Source organism: Lutra lutra, chromosome 17, assembly GCF_902655055.1.
Source record: "Lutra lutra chromosome 17, mLutLut1.2, whole genome shotgun sequence".
Lineage (NCBI taxonomy): Eukaryota > Metazoa > Chordata > Mammalia > Carnivora > Mustelidae > Lutra > Lutra lutra.
This window is the reverse complement of record NC_062294.1, coordinates 1,762,004-1,780,980: the sequence shown is the minus strand read 5'-3', so window position 1 is coordinate 1,780,980 and position 18,977 is coordinate 1,762,004. Positions and strand designations below refer to the sequence as shown.

At 54.9% G+C, this 18,977-nt stretch overlaps 1 protein-coding gene across 10 annotated transcripts in view; it reads right to left on the bottom strand.

Annotated features, from left to right (window-relative positions):
• The window catches only part of KLHDC4 (kelch domain containing 4), a 45,275-nt gene that overhangs the window by 12,645 nt on the left and 13,653 nt on the right, over positions 1-18,977 (bottom strand). For 4 of the 10 annotated variants that reach the window (XM_047712456.1, XM_047712461.1, XM_047712462.1 and 1 more), the window contains one exon: positions 15,035-15,171. The exons of 5 other annotated variants lie outside the window; for them this stretch is intronic. In XM_047712456.1, the coding sequence (XP_047568412.1) occupies positions 15,035-15,171 (137 nt within the window). Of the gene's footprint in view, positions 1-649; positions 657-15,034; positions 15,172-18,977 lie in introns of all 10 variants that reach the window. One more of the 10 variants, XM_047712457.1, reaches the window with a different exon arrangement.

Sequence of the window (18,977 nt, the reverse complement as noted above, 5' to 3'; positions counted from 1 at the left end):
GAGCGAGGGGGCGCGGACGAGGCGCGGCGAAAGGTAAAAATCTGCCCGCGGGTTCAGAGCAAGCACCAGAAGCAGACAGGCAGGGGTGCTGGGACCGCAACACAGTATCTTAAAGCAACTGTGAGGAACATGCTTAGGGCTGTGACGGGTAAAGCAGACGACATGCAGGGACAGGCGGGCAACGAAAGTGGCGAGACACAAAGCCTAAGAAAGAACCAGAAAGAAATACGAGAGATCAAACTACTAACAGAAGTGCGGGGGCCCAGAACGGCTCCGACGGGCTCACGAGCAGCCTGACACGGCTAAGAGCCCCAGAGCCAGAGGATACAGCAAGGAAAAGCTGGAAAACCCCAAACCACGGGGAACCAAGACCGAGAAAAAACAGAGGACAGTACCCAAGGGCCGTGGGGCAATTGTGTTACAGGCAAAACAGAAGCAGGATGGGCTGGAAGGAGAAGACAGAGGGATAGAAGAACAACACACAACGGTGAGAAGTTCCCCAGACTGAACTCTGACATCAAAGCCCGATGCAGGTCAGCGGACACGAAGAGGACTAAATGCCAAGAAAGGATACCAAGGCCTGTCATTTTCAAATTACAGAAAACCAAAGGTAAAGAAAAAATCCCAAAAGGAGCCATGGGGAAGCGACACCTTACCTATAGAGAGACAAAGATGAGAATCCAGTCCAACTCCTGCTCAGAAACCGGGGCAACAAGGACAGTGGACGAGGAGTTACAGTGGTGGGAGAAAACCCCACCAGCACCAGACTCCGTGCTCTGCGAGAGCGTCCTTCACGAGCGAAGGAGAAGCAGGACTCTCCCCGACAAACCAAGATTAACGGACTTGGTGTCAACAGACCCGCCTCACAAGAAATGTTTGACAGTCTTTGAGAGAGAGAGTGAAAGACCGTGTGTGTGTGCGTCGGAAACTCGAATCCACACACAGGAAGGAAACGGACTGAAGAAGGGATAAAGTGAAGGTAAAATAAAAAAGTTTTCTTTTCCGGATTCTTCACCTCACAAATAACAACTGGTACACAGTGACAGCAGCAGCGAAGTGTCTGACTGTGTGTGCTTCTCTACACACGTGTTCTTATAAGCTCACTCTTGGGGGAGAGAAGACAGCAATGACACAAGGGACAGGGAAGGAATTAAGATTATGTCGCTATCTCAGTGCATCCGCACAACTCATGAAGTGGTACCACGTTATCAGAAGGTGGACTTGGGTCAGTTGTACACGTACATGGCCAACCGCAGGGCAGCCACCCAAAACAGCAGAAACGCTGGTATAACAGATATACTAAGAAAGGAGAAAGCTGGAATCCTACCACATGATCGATTAAAATCACAAAAAACACCCCAAAAAGTCAAAAGACAAACAAGAACAAAGGACAAGGGCGACCAACAGGACAGTGACAACACGGTAGACTGTGATCCAGTCTGCGGACAACGACGGTGAGCACTAAGGTCTAAACCCACCATTTAATGACCGAGAGCGCCAGAGCGGATCAAAACACAAGCTCCAGCCATGTTGTACAAGGAGCCCACCCCAAACATGGAGACACACGCAGTGGAGGACACACACGGAGAAGACGCACACGCGACCAGCCAACCAAAGAAAAACCAGTGTAACTGCATTTCAGAGAGAGCAGACGTCAAAGCAAGGAAAGTTACCAGGGAGTTAAGTGGGCGCCACCTAAGTACACAGGGGATGAACCCTCCAAAAAGACGGAAAGGTTCTTATCACGTACAAATCCAACAACAGAATGCCAACTGACAGAATGTCGAACTATGTGAGGCAAAAACTAACAGAATTGCAAAGAGAAACAGACTTATCTGCTGTTGCGGTGGGAAAACTCAATGACCCGCTCTCAAAAATGGACACAGCAGCGGAAACCGAGAAGGATAGAGCTGAACTCAATCCCGCCAACAGGATATAACTGACATCCACAGACCACTTCATCCAACAATGGGCAAAAACATTCTTCTCAAGCTCACTTAGAACGTTCACCATGAGAGACCACATTCTGGGCCACAAAACATACCATAATGAACTGAAAATAACAGAAGTAAGACAATGTTTGCTTTTAGACCACAGTAGGAATAAACTAGAAACCAGTAATAGATTGCTGGGAAAAGTCCCAAACACATAGAGGTTAAACAATATTCTTATAAATAACATGTGGGTCAAAGAAAAAATAGGAAAAATTTAAGACTATTTTGAACTAAATGAAAATGAAAACAATTTATCAAAATTTGTGGGATGCAGTGAAATCAAGTGCTTAGAAGGAAATCTGTAGGACCAAATGTACTAATTAGAGAAGAAAAAATATCTCAAGTCAATAATCTAATTTTCCACCCCAGGAAACTTGAAAAAGAAGTAAGCAGAAGAAAAGAAATAATAAGAATGAGAGCAGAAGGGGCTCCTGGGTGGCTCAGTGGGTTAAAGCCTCTGCCTTTGGCTCAGGTCATGTCTCAGGGTCCTGGGATCGAGCCCCACATCGAGCTCTCTTCTCAGCAGGGAGCCTGCTTCCCTCTCTCTCTCTGCCTGCCTCTCTGCCTACTTGTGATCTCTATCTGTGAAATAAATAAATAAAATCTGTCAAATAAACAAATATTGATAAGCCTCTAGCCAAGCTAAAAAAAAAAAGAGAGAGAGAGAGAAAATACAAATTACTATTAATTAAAAACGAAAGAGGGGACACCACTACAGATCCTATGGAAATTATAAAGATTTTAAAAAGCAATACTACTAACAACACTATGCCCACGAATCTGATAACCTGGATAAAGTGGACCAATTCCTTCAAAGAGAGAATTTACCAAAATCCATAAGAAGTAGACAATCTGAATAGGCTTACATCTACTAAAGACATTGAATTAATAATTGATAATCTTCCAAAATAGAAAGCACCACATGCAGAGGGGTTCACTGGCAAATTCTACCAAATATTTAAGGAAAAAATGATACCAATCCTCTACAATCTCTTTCAGAGCACAGCTTCTGTCATCCCTCCAGCACTACCCTAACACCAAAACCAAATAAAGACATTACAAAAAAAGACTACAGATCGGGGCGCCTGGGTGGCTCAGTGGGTTAAAGTCTCTGCCTTCGGCTCAAGTCATGATCCCAGGGTCCTGGGATTGAGCCCCACATCGGGATCTCTGCTCTGCGGGGAGCCTGCTTCTCCCTGTCCCTCTGCCTGCCTCTCTGCCTGCTTGTGATCTCTCTCTGTCAAATAAATAAATAAAATCTTAAAAAAAAAAAAGACTACAGATCAGTGCCTCTCACAAACAGAGATGCACAAAATCCTCAATATTAACAAACTGAATCCAAGAAAAGTCTAAAGAGAAGTACACACTGTGACCAAGTGGGATTTATGCAGATGTGCAAGGCTGGTTCCACATTCTGAAATCCATTGTTATAACCCAGCACATTAACAGACTAAGAAAGAAAAGTCACACGGTCATACCAACAGATGGAGGAAAAGCATTTGTCAAAATCTTACACCCATTCAGGATAAACTCTCTCAGCAATCTAGGAATTGAGGGGAGTTTTCTGAACTTGATAAAGATCTACAAAAACCCGCAGCTAATACTGTACTCGATCATGAAAACTGAAAGCTTTCCCACGAAGATTAGGTACAGGGCAGGGATGTCCCCTCTTGCCAACTCTTTCAACGTTGCGTTAGAAGTTCTCGTAATGAGATAAGGGGGGGAAGGAAATAAAAACTATAAATATTGTGAAGGAAGATATAAAACTTTGTTTGCAATTGACATGATCTATGTATAAAATCTGAAAGAACTAACCAAAAACTCCTGGAACTAGTAGTGATTATAGCGACACTGCAGGCAACAAGACTAATACACAAAAGTCAGCCACTTTCCTACATACCAGCAGCGAACAACTGAGATTTGAAATTAAAAACAAAATTACCATTTATATTAACACCCCCAACATGAAACACCAAGTATAAGTCTACGAGATTTATAAATCTATTTGGGGAAAACTATGTCACTATGACAGACACAATCAAAGACCTAAATAAACAGAGGGACAGTCCACGTTTGTGTACGGAAGAAGTGGTATCGTCACGATGCCAGTTCCTCCCACCTGGATCTACGGAGCCAACGCAACCTCAACCACAATCCCACGAATTGCTTTATGGGTACGGACAAACGGATTCTACAGTTCACATGGACAGGTGAAAGACCCCAAATAGGGGCGCCTGGAGGGCTCAGTCGTTAAGCATCTGCCTTTGGCGTGGGTCATGATCCCAGAGTCCTGGAATCGAGCCGTGCATCGGGCTCCCTGCTTGGCGAGAAGCCTGCTTCTCCCTCTCCCACTCTCCTTGCCTGTGTTCCCTCTCTTGCCGGGTCTCTCTCTCTGTGTCAAATAAATAAATAAATACAATATTTTTTTTAAAAAGACCCCAAATAACCAACACAATATCGAAAAGATCAAAGTCGAAGACTGACCTACCTGACTTTAAGACTTGCTATAAAGCTACGTGATCAAGACAGCGTCGTGCCAGTGCGGAGTAAGCAGGCCGCTCAGGGAACACAGAAAGCCCGGGATCAGGCGCCCAGAAACACAGTCAACCGCTCTTTACTGAAGGCGAAAAGCCACGCGACGGAGCGACGAGAAGACGCCGACACACAGCGCTAGAACAGCCGGACACCCACGTGTCAAAACACGAGCCTAGAGGCAGACCGTCCGTCCTCCACAGGCGTGGACGACAGAGCGAGCTGTGAAACCACCGATAACCTGGACGTCGCTGACCTTTAAAACGTCTCCTCTGCAGAAGGCGCTCACAGGACAACCAGAAGCCACAGCCTGGGAGAAAACATTTGCAGATGACGCATCTGAGAAAGGATCAAAATCTACAAGGAACTCCTCAAACTCGACAACAAGAAAACAACCGGACTGTAAAAGAGCTGGCGCGCGGGCGGCTTCCGGGATTCTTACCGATTACAAGCTCAGCTCCTGTGTGAGAACCGGGCTCTGGGTGCCTCCGCTTCCCGCACGCTGCTGCGTGGCTCCCACGGCCCGGCTCCCCGACCTGAGAGAGCTCGGTCCAGTCCAGCCCACAAAGCCTCGGCAGCTCCAGGCTGCAAAGGACGGCTGCGACCTGAACCACGCAGCCCAGCACTTCCTATACAACGTGTTCTTTCCGCTTATTTTTGTGCATTATACACAGTTTCCTCCAAAACTAGGTGCCGCAAAAAATACATTAACAGCGGCAGCTGGGTGGCGCAGTCACTTAAGGTCCGACTCTTGGTTTCAGCTCAGGTCATGATCTCAAGGTCATGAGACAGAGCCGCACATCCGGCTCCACACTCAGCATGCGGTCTGCTTGCAATTCCCTCTCCCTCTCCCTCTGTCCCTCCTGGTTATGTTCCCACATGCTCTCAAATAAATAAATAAATCTTTTTTTAGGATTTTATTTATTTATTTGACAGACAAAGATCACAAGGAGGCAGAGAGAGAGAAGGGGAAGCAGGGCCCCCGCTGAGCAGAGAGCCGGACATGGGGCTGGATCCCAGGACCCTGAGATCATGACCTGAGCCGAAGGCAGAAGCTTAACCCACTGAGCCACCCAGGTGCCCCTAAATAAATAAATCTTAAAAACAAAACAAATAAACAAAAAAACCATCAACACACAGAATCTCAAAATGAAAACAACGTTCAAACGGCCCCGTGTTTCCAGATGAGGCGCCTCATCGCATGCCGCCGTGAGGACGGCCAGGGTCTTCCCTATTCCAATCCAGAACCAATTCCGTTCTCCCCACCTTTCCCCAAATGCCTGATCACAGGGTCTCTCTCCCCTAAGGCCCTCAGTTCATTAACGTCCCAGGGAACGTGTTACTCACAACGACCACCATACTCGTCAGGGGAAAGTCAACCACAAGTAATCCGTACCTGTTCCTGGAGGCCAGACCCTGTTAATGCAACCTTTACGCATTAGCCTTTGGGCAGCCTCGCCATGCGCTGATGCCAACCAGCGTTCCGAATCACTAAACCCTCCTCTTCTACTAGCAGGGGCAGCTTTTTTAGTCAACTGTTTTAATCCTATATTTACGTGCAACCCACAAGGGACACTTCTCCCACTTCAATCTCATCTTGCTGGATTTGGTCCACAAAGGTTAATTTTGGATGCTGACTTTGTCAACCAATTTATTTGCTCTCCCTTCCAGCTTTGTATCACCCACAAATTTAGTAAGCATATTTTTAAGTCCAAATTCCTGATAAAGATACCAAATGAACACGGCTCTGAAGGGGGGTCTGGGCCCACCAGGATGCCACCACCCACAGATTCCTGCAGTGGCTGGGCACCGACCTCGACTGGCACTCTGACGTCGTGGCAACAGCGTGCAGCCACTTCTGTCCCCACTGTGCCAGCTGTTGAGGAGATGGGCCACCCTGCATGACAGAAGCCGAGTAAGAAGAAAAACACCGTGCATGCTGGGGACAAGGACTCTCCCTTCTGAGAGATATTCTCATACGATACTTTCAAAGTACAACCCAGGGAACGAATTTTCATTCAACAACTAAGCCAGTACAGTGCTTCCGGTTCTACTTTAAAAAGAGTTACGTGGAGACCCGAATGCTACGTGAACCTAACGGCTGTCATGGCCCGAGGACGCCCGGCAGCCGGAAGGCTGCAGGTCCAAGGCCCTCGCTCAGCCTCCTGCCCACGCATCCCAAGGGTGCTTGCTCCTCTGGGGAGGCAGGCATGAAACACCAATTCCCTTTTTCTGGCAGCAGCCAAGTATCACTGTTTTGTAACCAAAAAGAGAAAATTTTTCTATAAAAAGACTCTATATACCCCTTTAGAAAAATAAAGCAACCAAAAGAGCCTGTTTATATCTGAATCTCCAACGAGCACATTTCAATTGCCGTCACTCCTAAATATGGAGTCTTAGAAAATTAACAAGTCCTACTCAGCCAGATCTATATGTGGCACAAAAACACGTGTGTAACGTTGTGGGAGTGAGTGCTTTTAAACGCATCTGAGCTCCGTGCAGAACGGCATCCAACAGGGCAAGCCACCGCTCTCGTCACCCACCCTCCGGAGGCCGCCGCGGTGACGTCTCCAGGACACATACGAGCATCAGCTCACTCCGCAGCTCCAGCACAAACAGTGCTAAGCACCTGGTAGGCAAGTGATTCCCTGAGTTACTTTAAAGTGTACACCTTGCGAAATGATACGCTCTAGCAGCATGCCATACCAGCAGCCCCAAGACGTCTAGGGAGCAAAGGAACCATTTCTCTCACAATCCCTGAGATTCAAGGTCACACAGGGAGACCCAACAGCGAACTTAGTCTCGTGACTCTTCCTCAGAATAGAAAAAGCCCCTCCTCCAAGAATGGTTATAACATGGCCTGAGGAGGAAACGAAACACGTACAAGAGCATCTCCCTTTTCATTTCAAACAATGTACCTCTGGAATTCGGCTCCACTTTTCCAAGGATCAACAGATTCTGGGCAAAGTAAGTATAAGGTATTCAACTGCATCGTACAGAATAATCGGTACCAGTCTCTAGAACCCAGGCAACCTAAGGCACTATATCCTTGTTTTACTTTTATTTTAACTATTACTATGAATGATAAAACTACTATCTCTGCGGTGTTTATCTTACACTAGGCATGCTCCTTTTATGGGCTCTCATTCATAACAACAACCAGATGGGCAGGTACTATCCTCAATCCCATTTTACAGATAAGAACGACAAGACCTAGAAGTCAAGAAACACACTAGGCTGGCCAATGGTAGAACGAGAACTGAAAGGACACAGTCTGCCCCAGAACGCACAAGTGCAACCACCAGTTAAGACATAAAGCCACCCCAGATGAAGCCGGAGGTCTGAGCACAGAACAATCTATGAGTCAGTAGACCTGAGCACCGACCCCCGGGACTGTGTCTGCACTCCCCACCCTCTGTGTGCTGGACCCTCCTCCTTGCCCGAGCAGGTCCAGAGCGACAGTCAGCCAGCAGGGCAGGAGCAGGGAGTCTACACGCACTCCTGCTCCCAGTTCTCCAGGTGCCGGGCTCACACCCAGCCACAAAGGAGGCCGGAGAGCGTGCAGCCCCCAAGCTCACAGCTCCCGGCAGACCCCGGAGAGCAGGAGACATGTGTGTTCACTTCCACATGCATTTCAGGTCCCAAAACTCACACCCTTCCAAACGACACGGCATGGTCCTCACAACCAGATCAGACAAAAAGTGCTGCTAACGGTCCTCCTCTCTTGGGGTGCTCATGTGTCCCGTGTGTCTCAGATGCACCATTAACACACACACACTACGGAGGTCTGAGGACCAATGTCCGTGCCGTTCGCAAATCAAGAGAAAATGTGCACACACATTTCTGTGTATTTTTTCATTCAACCATTTCTATTGCTCATCTACTAAGTGCTCAGACGCACAGAGAAGTGCCTGAGTTGTACGTGAACGTTCCTGGCAGCATTACTCGCAGAATGGAAAAGTGCCAGAGCCCACGCGTCCGTCACGAACGAATGGATGAGCGCAATGTGCCCCGTCTGTACAACGGAATATTATTTGGTCATAAAAAAGCACCAACCAGGGTGCCTGAGTGGCTCAGTGGGTTAAGCCTCTGCCTTCGGCTCAGGTCATGATCCCAGGGTCCTGGGATTGAGCCCCACATTTGGATCTCTGCTCAGCGGGGCGCCTGCTTCTCCCTCTCTCTGCCTGCCTCTCTGCCTACTTGGGATCTCTTTCTCTGTCAAATAAATAAATAAAATCTTAAAAAAATAAAAAAAAGCACCAACTCCCGACACAGAGTGGGCCTTAGAGACTATGCGCAGGGAAAGTCGGTCCCAAGAGCGCAGCAGCTGCAGGCCTGTGGTTGTGTGAAGACCTGAGAGAGACAGACGCACAGACAGAGGGTAGATGAGGGCTGACCGGGGGGAGTGGTAACGGGAGCGGAGCTTCTCTCTGCTCTACGTGAGCTGGCGGCGACGGCGGCACGACTCTGTGAGCCATACGTCGAGAACGGGTGACCTCCTGGCACGCGAATGACCTCTGAACACACAGAGCTCTAAGTAGCCCGGCCTCCCTCTGGGTTTCGAGTCACAGGGAACTGCTGGGGCGGCCCCAGATTCAGAAATCAGTAGAAAAGGGATGCCGAAATCTCTGTCCCCTTGGTGACCCACCGTGGGCGCCCATCCTACAAGAGGGTGACAATTCTGTTCGGGGGCAGAGCAGGTGTGCAGGCATCCCCCGGGGAAGACAGAGACTGAAGGAAATCTCAAAACATCTGGGAAAGCTGGTCTCACGCGCCCCTGAGGCCGCCACCTACCGCGGCCTTCCTGAGGTCAGCAACCCTGCCGTCTTCTCGTCCCGTACCGTCATGAGGTCGAGCGGGCGTCTGCCGCTAGCGACGCGAACGGAAGCAGGCAGGACCCGAAACGACAGTGGAGTCCACTCGGTGTCTAGTGTGCGACGGAAGCGGCGCCACAGACGGCCGCGGCCGGAGCTCACCGCGGGGCTGCCGAGCGAACCGGCGCCACAGCGTGCAGATGCGTGCGCCAGCGTGGGCCGCAGCTGGACGTGCTCACTCCGCCTCGACACACTCGACAGAAACACACGGACGCGCGTCCCAGCATGTGTGCGGGCGTGCGGACGGCAGACCCCTCTGCACCTACTGGAACCCGGTGGCTTCCCGACGCCCGCCCAGCGCCCATGCAGCGTCCTATGTCCCTACGAGTGCGCCGCAGAGCTCCCAGTGAGCCGGCTACTGCCGCAAGCCGCGCGGCCCGGGCTCCTGGCAGCGACGCCCAGGAAGCCAGGGGAGGCAAGACTCCCTCCCTGCGCTCCGGGCCGCACAGGGGTTTTGGGCACAGCAATAACGCGCTTTTCTGGGCCTAAGCACAGAGGGTGTTTGCTTCCACGGATTCATCGAGCTGCACAGAACTATGTAAATTCATCCCAGCGTCATTTTTAAAACGGCACCTTCCCCAAAACCAAGCTGGCATTCGGTCCCTTTGGAGCCAGCAGCAGCACGCGGTGAGGCCGTCCTCTAGCAGAGGTGGCTGCAAGGCGGTCCCCAGCAGCGCCCCCCACCGCGGGTACGGACAGCACTCGGGGCCCTGGCTGCACTGGCTCAGGCCCCGCGGCCTCAGCTGGCAGAACCAGGCGCGTGGTGGGACGGGACGCCAGGCCGGGGCGTCCGGGGCACAGCACGGCCGTGAGACAAGGAAACATGCGGATGCTGGCCGATCAAGGCGCCCCTCTCAGGGACCTGACTGCAGACCTCGGCACAGCGGCTCTTCCCTGACCCTCTGCAGGCCCCGACTCTTCTCCCCGGCAAGCTGCACTCGCTTCCCCAAAGGTCCGTTCTCCAGACCAGCCCCTGCACGCAAGGATGGGCCGGCACACCCGCTGTCTCAGATCGTCAGAAGTCGGCCAGCGAGAGGGAATCGCCCTGCCCTCCCAAAGGGAAAACCTGCTGGAAAGCCAGGAAGGGTTCAATACACCCTACATGCCGATTTAATACAGCCGAAGCTGGCCTTGACCCTTCTCTGGAAGCCCCACCAGAAAGCTACCCCCACGGGAGTGAGAAACGAACTGAGCGCCGGGCCGAATCCTGGGCAGAAAGCTCGCTCGAGCTCGCCGCGGGCTCTGCCTGTGTCTCCCGAGCGATGTGGGCTCTCCTGGCCTCAGAGGCCTTCCCGGGAAAGGGGAACTCAGTCCGCATTTTAAATGAATCTCCCCACCTTTCTCTGAGATGAGACGAGATTACGGAGGCCACACGGCCACCAGGGGTCCCCGCTCCACAGCAGCCACTGTGCCTGGGCGGGAACAGCCCAGTCCCCTGCCCAGGAGCAGCACCTCGGACCCCCAGGGACTCAGCAGACAGGCTCTCCTCGGCAGCCATGGCAGGTGTGTGCAGCCCAGCCGGGAGGCCAGCAAACAGGCCGTGGGGTGCTCGCGGTCTGCCTAAGCGATACATTACAGAAGCACTAGCTGGTCTATTTTACTGCCTAAGGAGCTAAGGAACTGGGCGCCTGGGTGGTCAGTCAGTTGGGCGTCTGCCTTCAGCTCAGGTCACGATCCCAGCCAGGGTTGTGGGCTCAAGTCCCACGTCTGGCTCCTTGCTCAGCGGGAAGCCTGCTTCTCCCTCTCTCTGCCCCTTCACCTGCTCGTGCTCCCTCTGTATCTCAAATAAGTAAATAAAATCTTAAAAAAACAAAAAACAAAAAAAGGAGCTAAGAAATTTTACCCGTTTTCTTACTTCGGAGACAGCAGCTGACGTGCTCCATGTTCACGTCCGCGAGCAGGGCCCTAAATAAGCACTAAACCCACCAGTCACCAAGGCCAGTGGCCCCAACTGTGGCCGAGGCCCACCTCGGTCAAGATCACTGAGTGGGGCGGGGAGGGCTTAAGTGAAGGGCCGATTCCCGAGCCCCATTTGAAACGTGCTCTGAACCAGAGGCGGGCAGGGAGGTGAGAGCCCGAGAAGCACGAACAGAAGTGTGACCTCAGCTCTGGGCCACAGGTCTCCCAGCCACGACACCACCGAGTCTCGCTGGGACACCACAACCATTCTCTGGGGAACCCTTCCCAAGTCCAAGTGAGGACAGGAAATGACTTACAGGGCTGCCGCCCGCCATTAAGGAGCTGCTCCACAGAGAAGGAAGGGTCCAGAGACCACCAAACAAGAACACGGAGCACCCGCTCAGCGCCAGGGACAGGCGTCCTCCCAGCAAGGAGGGAGCGTGGCTCCAGTCTCTGCAGGAACAGACACGAGGGGAGAATCCCGGAGGCACGGCTGGCCTCTGACTCCGCAGTGCTCCTCCGAGGTGGCTGCAAATTCTACGGCCGGGCGAGCCATAAACCTAACTGGAGACAAGTGCAGCGCTGCGGGGGGAGGACCGCATCGGAAAGACGTCGGCTCCCCGGCGTGCAGGCTACAACCAAAAGAAGCCCCGTCAAAATCCTGCCGGGGTTTTTTAAAAATACCACCTGAAAAACTGATTCTGGAACTCGTATGAAAAAACACACAGCAAAGCAAGGTTTTCAGTAAATGAGCAAAGCCCTCCGGCTCTCAGAACACACCGGCCGGCTGCAGGGACGAAGACAGGGAGCGATCCCGGACAGGCACAGACCCGGCCGGCGCAGGCACGGCTCTCCTGGTGGGCGCACACGCGTGTGTACACACTCGGGCTTTGTTCTCAGGCACGGACTGTTCCGCCCCGTGGTTTTTTGGTACGTTTCTCGGTATAAAACGAGAGCGAGTATTTCCTTAGAGTACGTTCCTAGAAATGCACTTGGGGCGGAGGCCCATGTAAAGCCGCACGGGGCTGACCGATGCATCGACATCCTGGCTGGGGGGTCGTCCTGCTCGTCCGCCTCCCCCCTGCCCGAGCGGCACCTGCCTTCACCCCTGCGCAGACTCCCCGGGGCCGCGTGGGGCTCTGGGCTCGCTCCTCTACGGTCTCCGAAGGAATACGCGCTCGTGCCCCCTCTCCCTGCCAGTCCCCGCCCTCTGTGTCCTCGTGGCACCATCTCCCCTGCAAAACCAACGGGTCCCATGGTCACGTGAGTCAGCTCTCGTGGCTTCTGGTGCAGTGGGAAACCCTTCTGCAGATCTGCGCGTTCCCCGCCCCACGGAGGGCTGCGGGAAGCCGGGAGGGCAGGAGAGGGGCGGCACAGGGAGCACTTCCCTCCTCGTCTCAGAACCACCTCTGGGGCAGGCGAGGCGGGGGCTGCAGCCTGCGGGCAGTGGAGCACCCAGCGTTATAGGAAGGCAGAGCTCAGTGCCCAAGATGATACAGCATGGGAGCCATCGAGGACACGGACGTGGGCAACGGTCATCACATAATGCCTCCTGAACGCCACTTAGGACTTTCTGCTTGTCATCAGCCACTCAGGACAGAAAACAGCTCAACGAAAAATGCGTGAAGCAGCAAAACACAGAAATCCAGCCACTCGTTCAGAAGCTCGTGACACACAGAATCGGAAGCAGGGCCGGGGACAGAAGCCTCCCTCTCCTGCCTCGCAGGCCGACCTCCTAGTCAGGGGCACACTCCCACGTGGCCTGTCGGACAGCTTGCGCGACGCCACCCGCCAGACCTGGGGCCCTTACCAGGAGGAAGGCTGGATGAACTCAGGCACGAAGTAGAACAGAGCAGCCCGGCCTGTCCCAGGCCCGCCACTCCCCCCGGACGAGCACGGGTTAAGAACGCCAACGGGAGGCACCGCGCAGTTCCCTGTCAGCCTCTAACGCGCTCTGCGACGCGCTTTCCACAAACTCTGGCATCACGGTCACAGAAAGCCTCCAAACCGCGGCCGCCTGTTTCACAGAGACCACTTCCAACCCAGGACACAAGCCGCGAACGCCATGCCCACGTGCTGGGACTGACAGCCCGGGGCACACGGAGGCGAGGGTGGCTGTCCCGGGCTGGCTGGGAGACAGTGGCCACAGCGAGCCCCTCAAAGGGCACATCCGCGAGTGGCCATGTGTCCCTAGTGCCCCCGGCTTCCGTGTTCCACCCACAGTACACGCCGCAGAAGCAGGCAGGGCTGAAGGCCACGAGAAAACGCGCACCCCGCGACGCAGCTGAGGACGGCCCCGCCCCCGCCACCAGCCCCAGCCCCGCGGAGCCCGCCAAGGGGGCCGCGTTCTCTCGTGGAGCTGAGCACTGCCCCTCACCCACCCAAGAATTATGGACAGAAAGCTACTCAAACTGATAAAAAAGTGAAGAAAATATGGTGTATCAATTCCCCAAAGACGGACAGACGAGCGGGAAGTTAACAACCGAGCCGGCGCGAGGAGCACGGGCGGGCGCCCTGGGCCCGAAGACGCTTTAACTGAGGACAAATGGCCAGTTTCCACATGTGCCCAACAAAACCACTTTTGATACAAACGTGACTGAACCCTGTGCCTGCCGAGGCGATGAACATCTCCCAGAGCGAGCGAGGGGACCAGAAAGGACATCAGCCCTCGGCCGCGCTCACAAGGCTCCCCAGTTCCCACTTCGGTACGATGAACTCGAACCCCGTGGCGGCTTCGCTGAGCCGGGGCCACACGCGCTCTCCTTGCACACAGCAGCCTCCACCGAGCTACCAGCCCAGGCCCGGAGCGGGTCAGAGCCGGCCTGCACAGCCCGTCAGCAGTCTCCTCACACCACCCGCCACAGCCTCTGGGGAGTGGGGCTCCCTTCCCATCCAAGTCCCAGGCCCCGAAAAGGGTGCTGCCCCGTGACTGAACTCTGCGATCCGGCCGCCTGCTCCGGCGTGCAAGGAAGCTCTGGCCCGAGGCTACCACAGCACAGCCAGGGCCCGGAGATTGCGCTGTACATGGCCCCAGCCACGGCGCACATGACCCCCGACACCGAAGAATAAAGCCCACGCACCCTACTTCCCATCTGTCGTCCCGCGGTCGTTCTGCCGACGTGCAGCTCTGACAGGCGGTGAACGTGCAGTCCAGATGCGACAAACCCATCGTCAATGTCCCCGACGGGGCAGAAACCCAACACCAACGACCGTGGAGCCTGGTTTGCTGAAGAGCAGCAAGGACGCTCTCTCCCCGTCCTTCCTCCCCTCATCCCAGCTCCGCTACGTCTAGGTCCACCAGACCTAAGAAGACTGTCCCTTGTAGTGACGACCACAGTCCACTGCCAGCAAGCGGACACCCAGCGCTGCCTCCAAGGGGATCCACAGATGTCCTGGGAGGGGACTGCGTACCAGACGCTGCCATAGGTGCCCCGGAGGGCAGACAGGAGAGCAAGCAGGGATACCGTGCTGTCCCAGCGAGCCCAGCGACGCCTTCAACAAAGTCAGGCGGTCAGGGAGCTATCGCCGGGCCGGGCTTCTCCAGAAGGGTCTAGAGAAAAAGGCGAGCTCTTGCCTGCCTTCAGGCACCAGCGAGACTGGCCACTCATGGCTCTGCAGTCATGCTCCTCGAAACCCCGGAATTCCTAGAGCTGGAGCCGCATCACCGTGAGCGCAGGATGCCGGCGCAGGACCGGAGCCAGGCCCAGAGGTCGAGCTCACCACCCAGCACCTCACCTCACTTGCTCCCAGGTCTTGGTGGCTAAGTGCAGCACCCAGAGATCCTTGTAGTGGTAGAACCGCTCTCCGTCGGGAGAAGCAAACTCCCCTCCAAATGCCCACAGCTGTCCTCCGCCCTGAGGAAGCACCACCGCCTAGCAGAAGAGAGAGAGAGAGGTCAGGGCCGCCATGCAGCTCTCAGCTGGGTCCACGTCCCCAGGACGGCCCAGAGCACCACACCCGGTGGCCGCAGCCAGCACCCGTGCTCAGCGATCATCTTCCCCGGTCTGAGGGGAGGAAGCCTCAACAATCCCGCATTCGGCAGATCCTCCGCAGTCCCACACCCACCGCCCGTCCCGGAATTCCTAGGAGGCAAAAGGGACGCAGGCAAGCCCAGGCCCCGTTCAAGCGGACCCAGCGGTGCCAGACGCTCGCAAGGGCTCTACCACGAGCAGACAGAGTACCTTCTCCTTCTCAAATACGGATGCTAAAGCTGCTGGGCCGCGCGCGTTAACCCCTTCCCCAGCCGTGTGGCACGAGCATGTACAACCCCTCCGACAAACCGAACCCGCGCGGGACGCCCGCCGCTTACCGACATGTACCTCTAAGGGACAGACACACAACAGCAAAGGCAAGCGAAAGCGGGGACAACGGTGCCCTTGGGGCCGCACATCCCAGGGCCCGGGAGAGGACGGGGCGAGGGCAGCAAGTGTGACACGACGCAAGAAGACTGACGACGGCGTATTTCAAACTGTCACTGGGCTGGGGCGTCTGGGCGGCTCCATCGGGGAAGCGTCTGCCTGTGGCTAGAGTCGAGGTCCCGGGGTCCTGGGATGGAGCTCCGCACTGGGCTCCCTGCTTCTCCCTCTCCCCACTTCTGCTCCTTCTCTCTCTCTCTCCCCCACCTGCTTTCTCTCAAATAAATAAATAAAATCTTTAAAAAAAAAAAAAAAAAGGCGTGGTTGGGCTTAGCAGAGTATCAAAGCTCTCAGAGCAGTGGTCCCCGGGCACATCTCATACACCCACGTGCCCAGCTGAGGGGAGAGCAGAGTGAGGACGCGAACTCCAGGGCTCAGGTCACTCACATGCCCGAGGTCACCACCTCAACGACAACGAGGAATACCCAGCACCCCGAAATAGCAGCAGGAAAGCACACGCTCGGCCACGGCAGACCGGGACCACCGTCCTGGGCCCCCCACAAGAGCGGAAAAAGCGAGTCAAATCATGGAATTAGAAAGCACGTGTCAAAGCAAGTCCACGTCTTCAGGTTTTCCAGAAAAGGGACTCGACCGTGGAAGGGCATGTGCTCCAGGTAGCTAAACTAAGAGCGAACGCCGCCCCCCCCGGAAAACGACCTGGACAGACGCAAACGCACACCAGTTCGGAGGGTTAAAGGCAGTCTCTGGACGACGTGGTCCAGGGCTCTCGAGCTCTGGGCTGGCTGTGCGGCGAGGGAGCAGGCCGCTCTCCAAACACAAGCTTCGGTGCAGACGGACACGCGCTGCGAGTGACACCGGAAGCCGGAGCCCAGAAGCCCAGAACCCGCACCCCCTTCTCGCCCTGGGGACACCCTGCCCCCACAGCTGCGCCCCACCTCAGAACGCCTGGCCTCTCCGCGAGTTTGCTGCAGGCCACGTGCCATCGACCACGACCGCCTGAACCCGCGACAGCCGCCCCCGTGGCCGCCCAGTGACGGGGAGTCCTGCCCCCCTGAGCTCTAGTCCGATGACACTCCGCCGGAGAGGCGGTGCAGTTCCAAGGACCGTGGTGACCCAGAGGACTGCAGGGTGCGGTGCGCGGGTCTGCAAACAGTGTGGCCGCGGGGACGACTTCACAGAAGCAGGCTGTGCACACGCCCTGCAAACCTGGGCTGTGGCAGAGCGGAGGCCGGGCCGGTCTCCTGCCATCACCAACCACGGGCACTCGGCCACGAAGTCAACACCACAGGAGCATCCGTCACACCAGGGGGGCCCTCTGGCCCGGGAGCTCCAAAGCAGGGGCCACCGTGGCAGGCCATGCGGCAAGCGGGGACTAGGTCCGGAAAGAAAGCGCTCACTGGCCGGGTCGGGCGGTGGCTCCCAGCAGGCTCTGTCCCCGGGCACCCACAGAGCACCCCAGAGCTCCTGCGGCAGCGCCCTGAGCCACTCCAGGACGCAGCAGAGCCGTGGCCCTGTCACCAAGCCACTGTGGCCCTGCACTAACTGGGGAGTCCTGTTGACGCAGTTAGGGCGACACGGCACCCGTCTCCACACAGAGGACCACCGTGTGAAGAGACAAGCCCGCTTCCTCACACTCTGAAACACCAGTGCATGTGCGGGGAAGACACTGACCGTTTCCAATCATTAGAGCCGACGTCCTGATCCGCTGAGGCCCAATCTGACAATTTTCGGAGTTAGTGGGGTTAGCGGGCCCGTGAGGCTGCACATTACAACAGCGCCTCGAGCTTCCACATTACAGACAGCGCACACCCCGCGGGGCTGACGGCGGGGCCAGCTAGCAGGAAGTACAGATGTGCAGAAACGTGCGTCTGTTTTTTTAGATATTTTCTTTATTTGAGAGAGAGAGAGAGAGAGCCCACGCGCACACACGTGGTGTGAGCACAAGCCGGGACGGTGGAGAGGCAGACTCCCCACAGAGCAGGGAGCCCGACAGGACTCGATTTCAGGACCCGGGATCATGACCTGAGCTCAAGGCAGACGCTTCACCAACTGAGCCACCAGCTGTCCCCAAGTCAGGTGTTTAGACAAGAGATGCAAAAATGGACAATGGACTTACTCAACTTTCTAATTCTTTTCATTTTTTCATAACGTATCTTTATTACTTATATAGTAATTTTTAATCTACTTTTTTTTTTTTAAAGATTTTACTCATTTATTTGACAGAGAGAGATCACAAGTAGACAGAGAGGCAGGCAGAGAGAGAGAGAGAGAGAGGGAAGCAGGCTTCTTGCTGAGCAGAGAGCCCGATGCGGGACTCGATCCCAGGACCCTGAGATCATGACCTGAGCCGAAGGCAGCGGCTTAACCCACTGAGCCACCCAGGCGCCCTTTAATCTACTTTTTAAAAGATGTATTTGACACCGATATGCGGAGTCTGAGAAAGAGACAGGGTCACAGGGGAAGGGAGGGAAAATGAAACAAGAGGAAACCGGAGAGGGAGACCAACCATGAGTCACTCTTGGTCTCAGGACACAAACTGAGGGCTGCTGGAGGGGAGGGGGTGGGAGGGATGGGGGAGGGACTTTGGGGAGCGTGTGTGCTATCGGGAGCGCCGTGAGCTGTGTAAGACTGGTGAATCACAGACCTGTACCCCTGAAACAAGTATACATGGTGTGTTGATAAATAAATCATCTGCTTGAGAAAGCATCTGTGCACATGGGGCAGAGGGAAAAAAATCCCAAGCAGACCCCACCAAGGGCAGAGCCCAATGAGGGGCTTGATCCCACAACCCCAAGGATCATGACCTGTGCCAAAACCAAGAGTCAGACACTTAACTGACTGAGCCAGCCAGGCACCTCACTTTTTTCTGCCATTTTGGAAAAAAAAAAAGAAGTCAAAGTCCGGGCAAGTAGAGCTCGGTCTTTCACGCCGCGTCCCCACTCACCCGCAACGGCAGGCCCGGCCCAGTGGGAACCCTGGAGGCTGCACAGAGGCAGGCTCACGGTCCGTGACCTCGGAGTCGCATTTAAGCCGCTCCTCGAAGACTGTGGGCACCAGAGGAGAGCTCGCACACGGCCAAGACAGGCTACGGCTCTATCCACCCAGGTGTTAAACCCGCCCTTCTAACCCGACGGACCACCGTGCAGCGGGGCAGTCCTACTTCCCCCACGCCATCTGCAAGGGGAGCACTGGACCATCCACAAAGCAGCTGTAACCAGGCGACAGGAGGGGCAGGCTGTGCTCCCAAGAGTCTGCGATCGGGCAGGACGAGCACGTCGACTCTGGGGGCGCTTTCTGCCCCT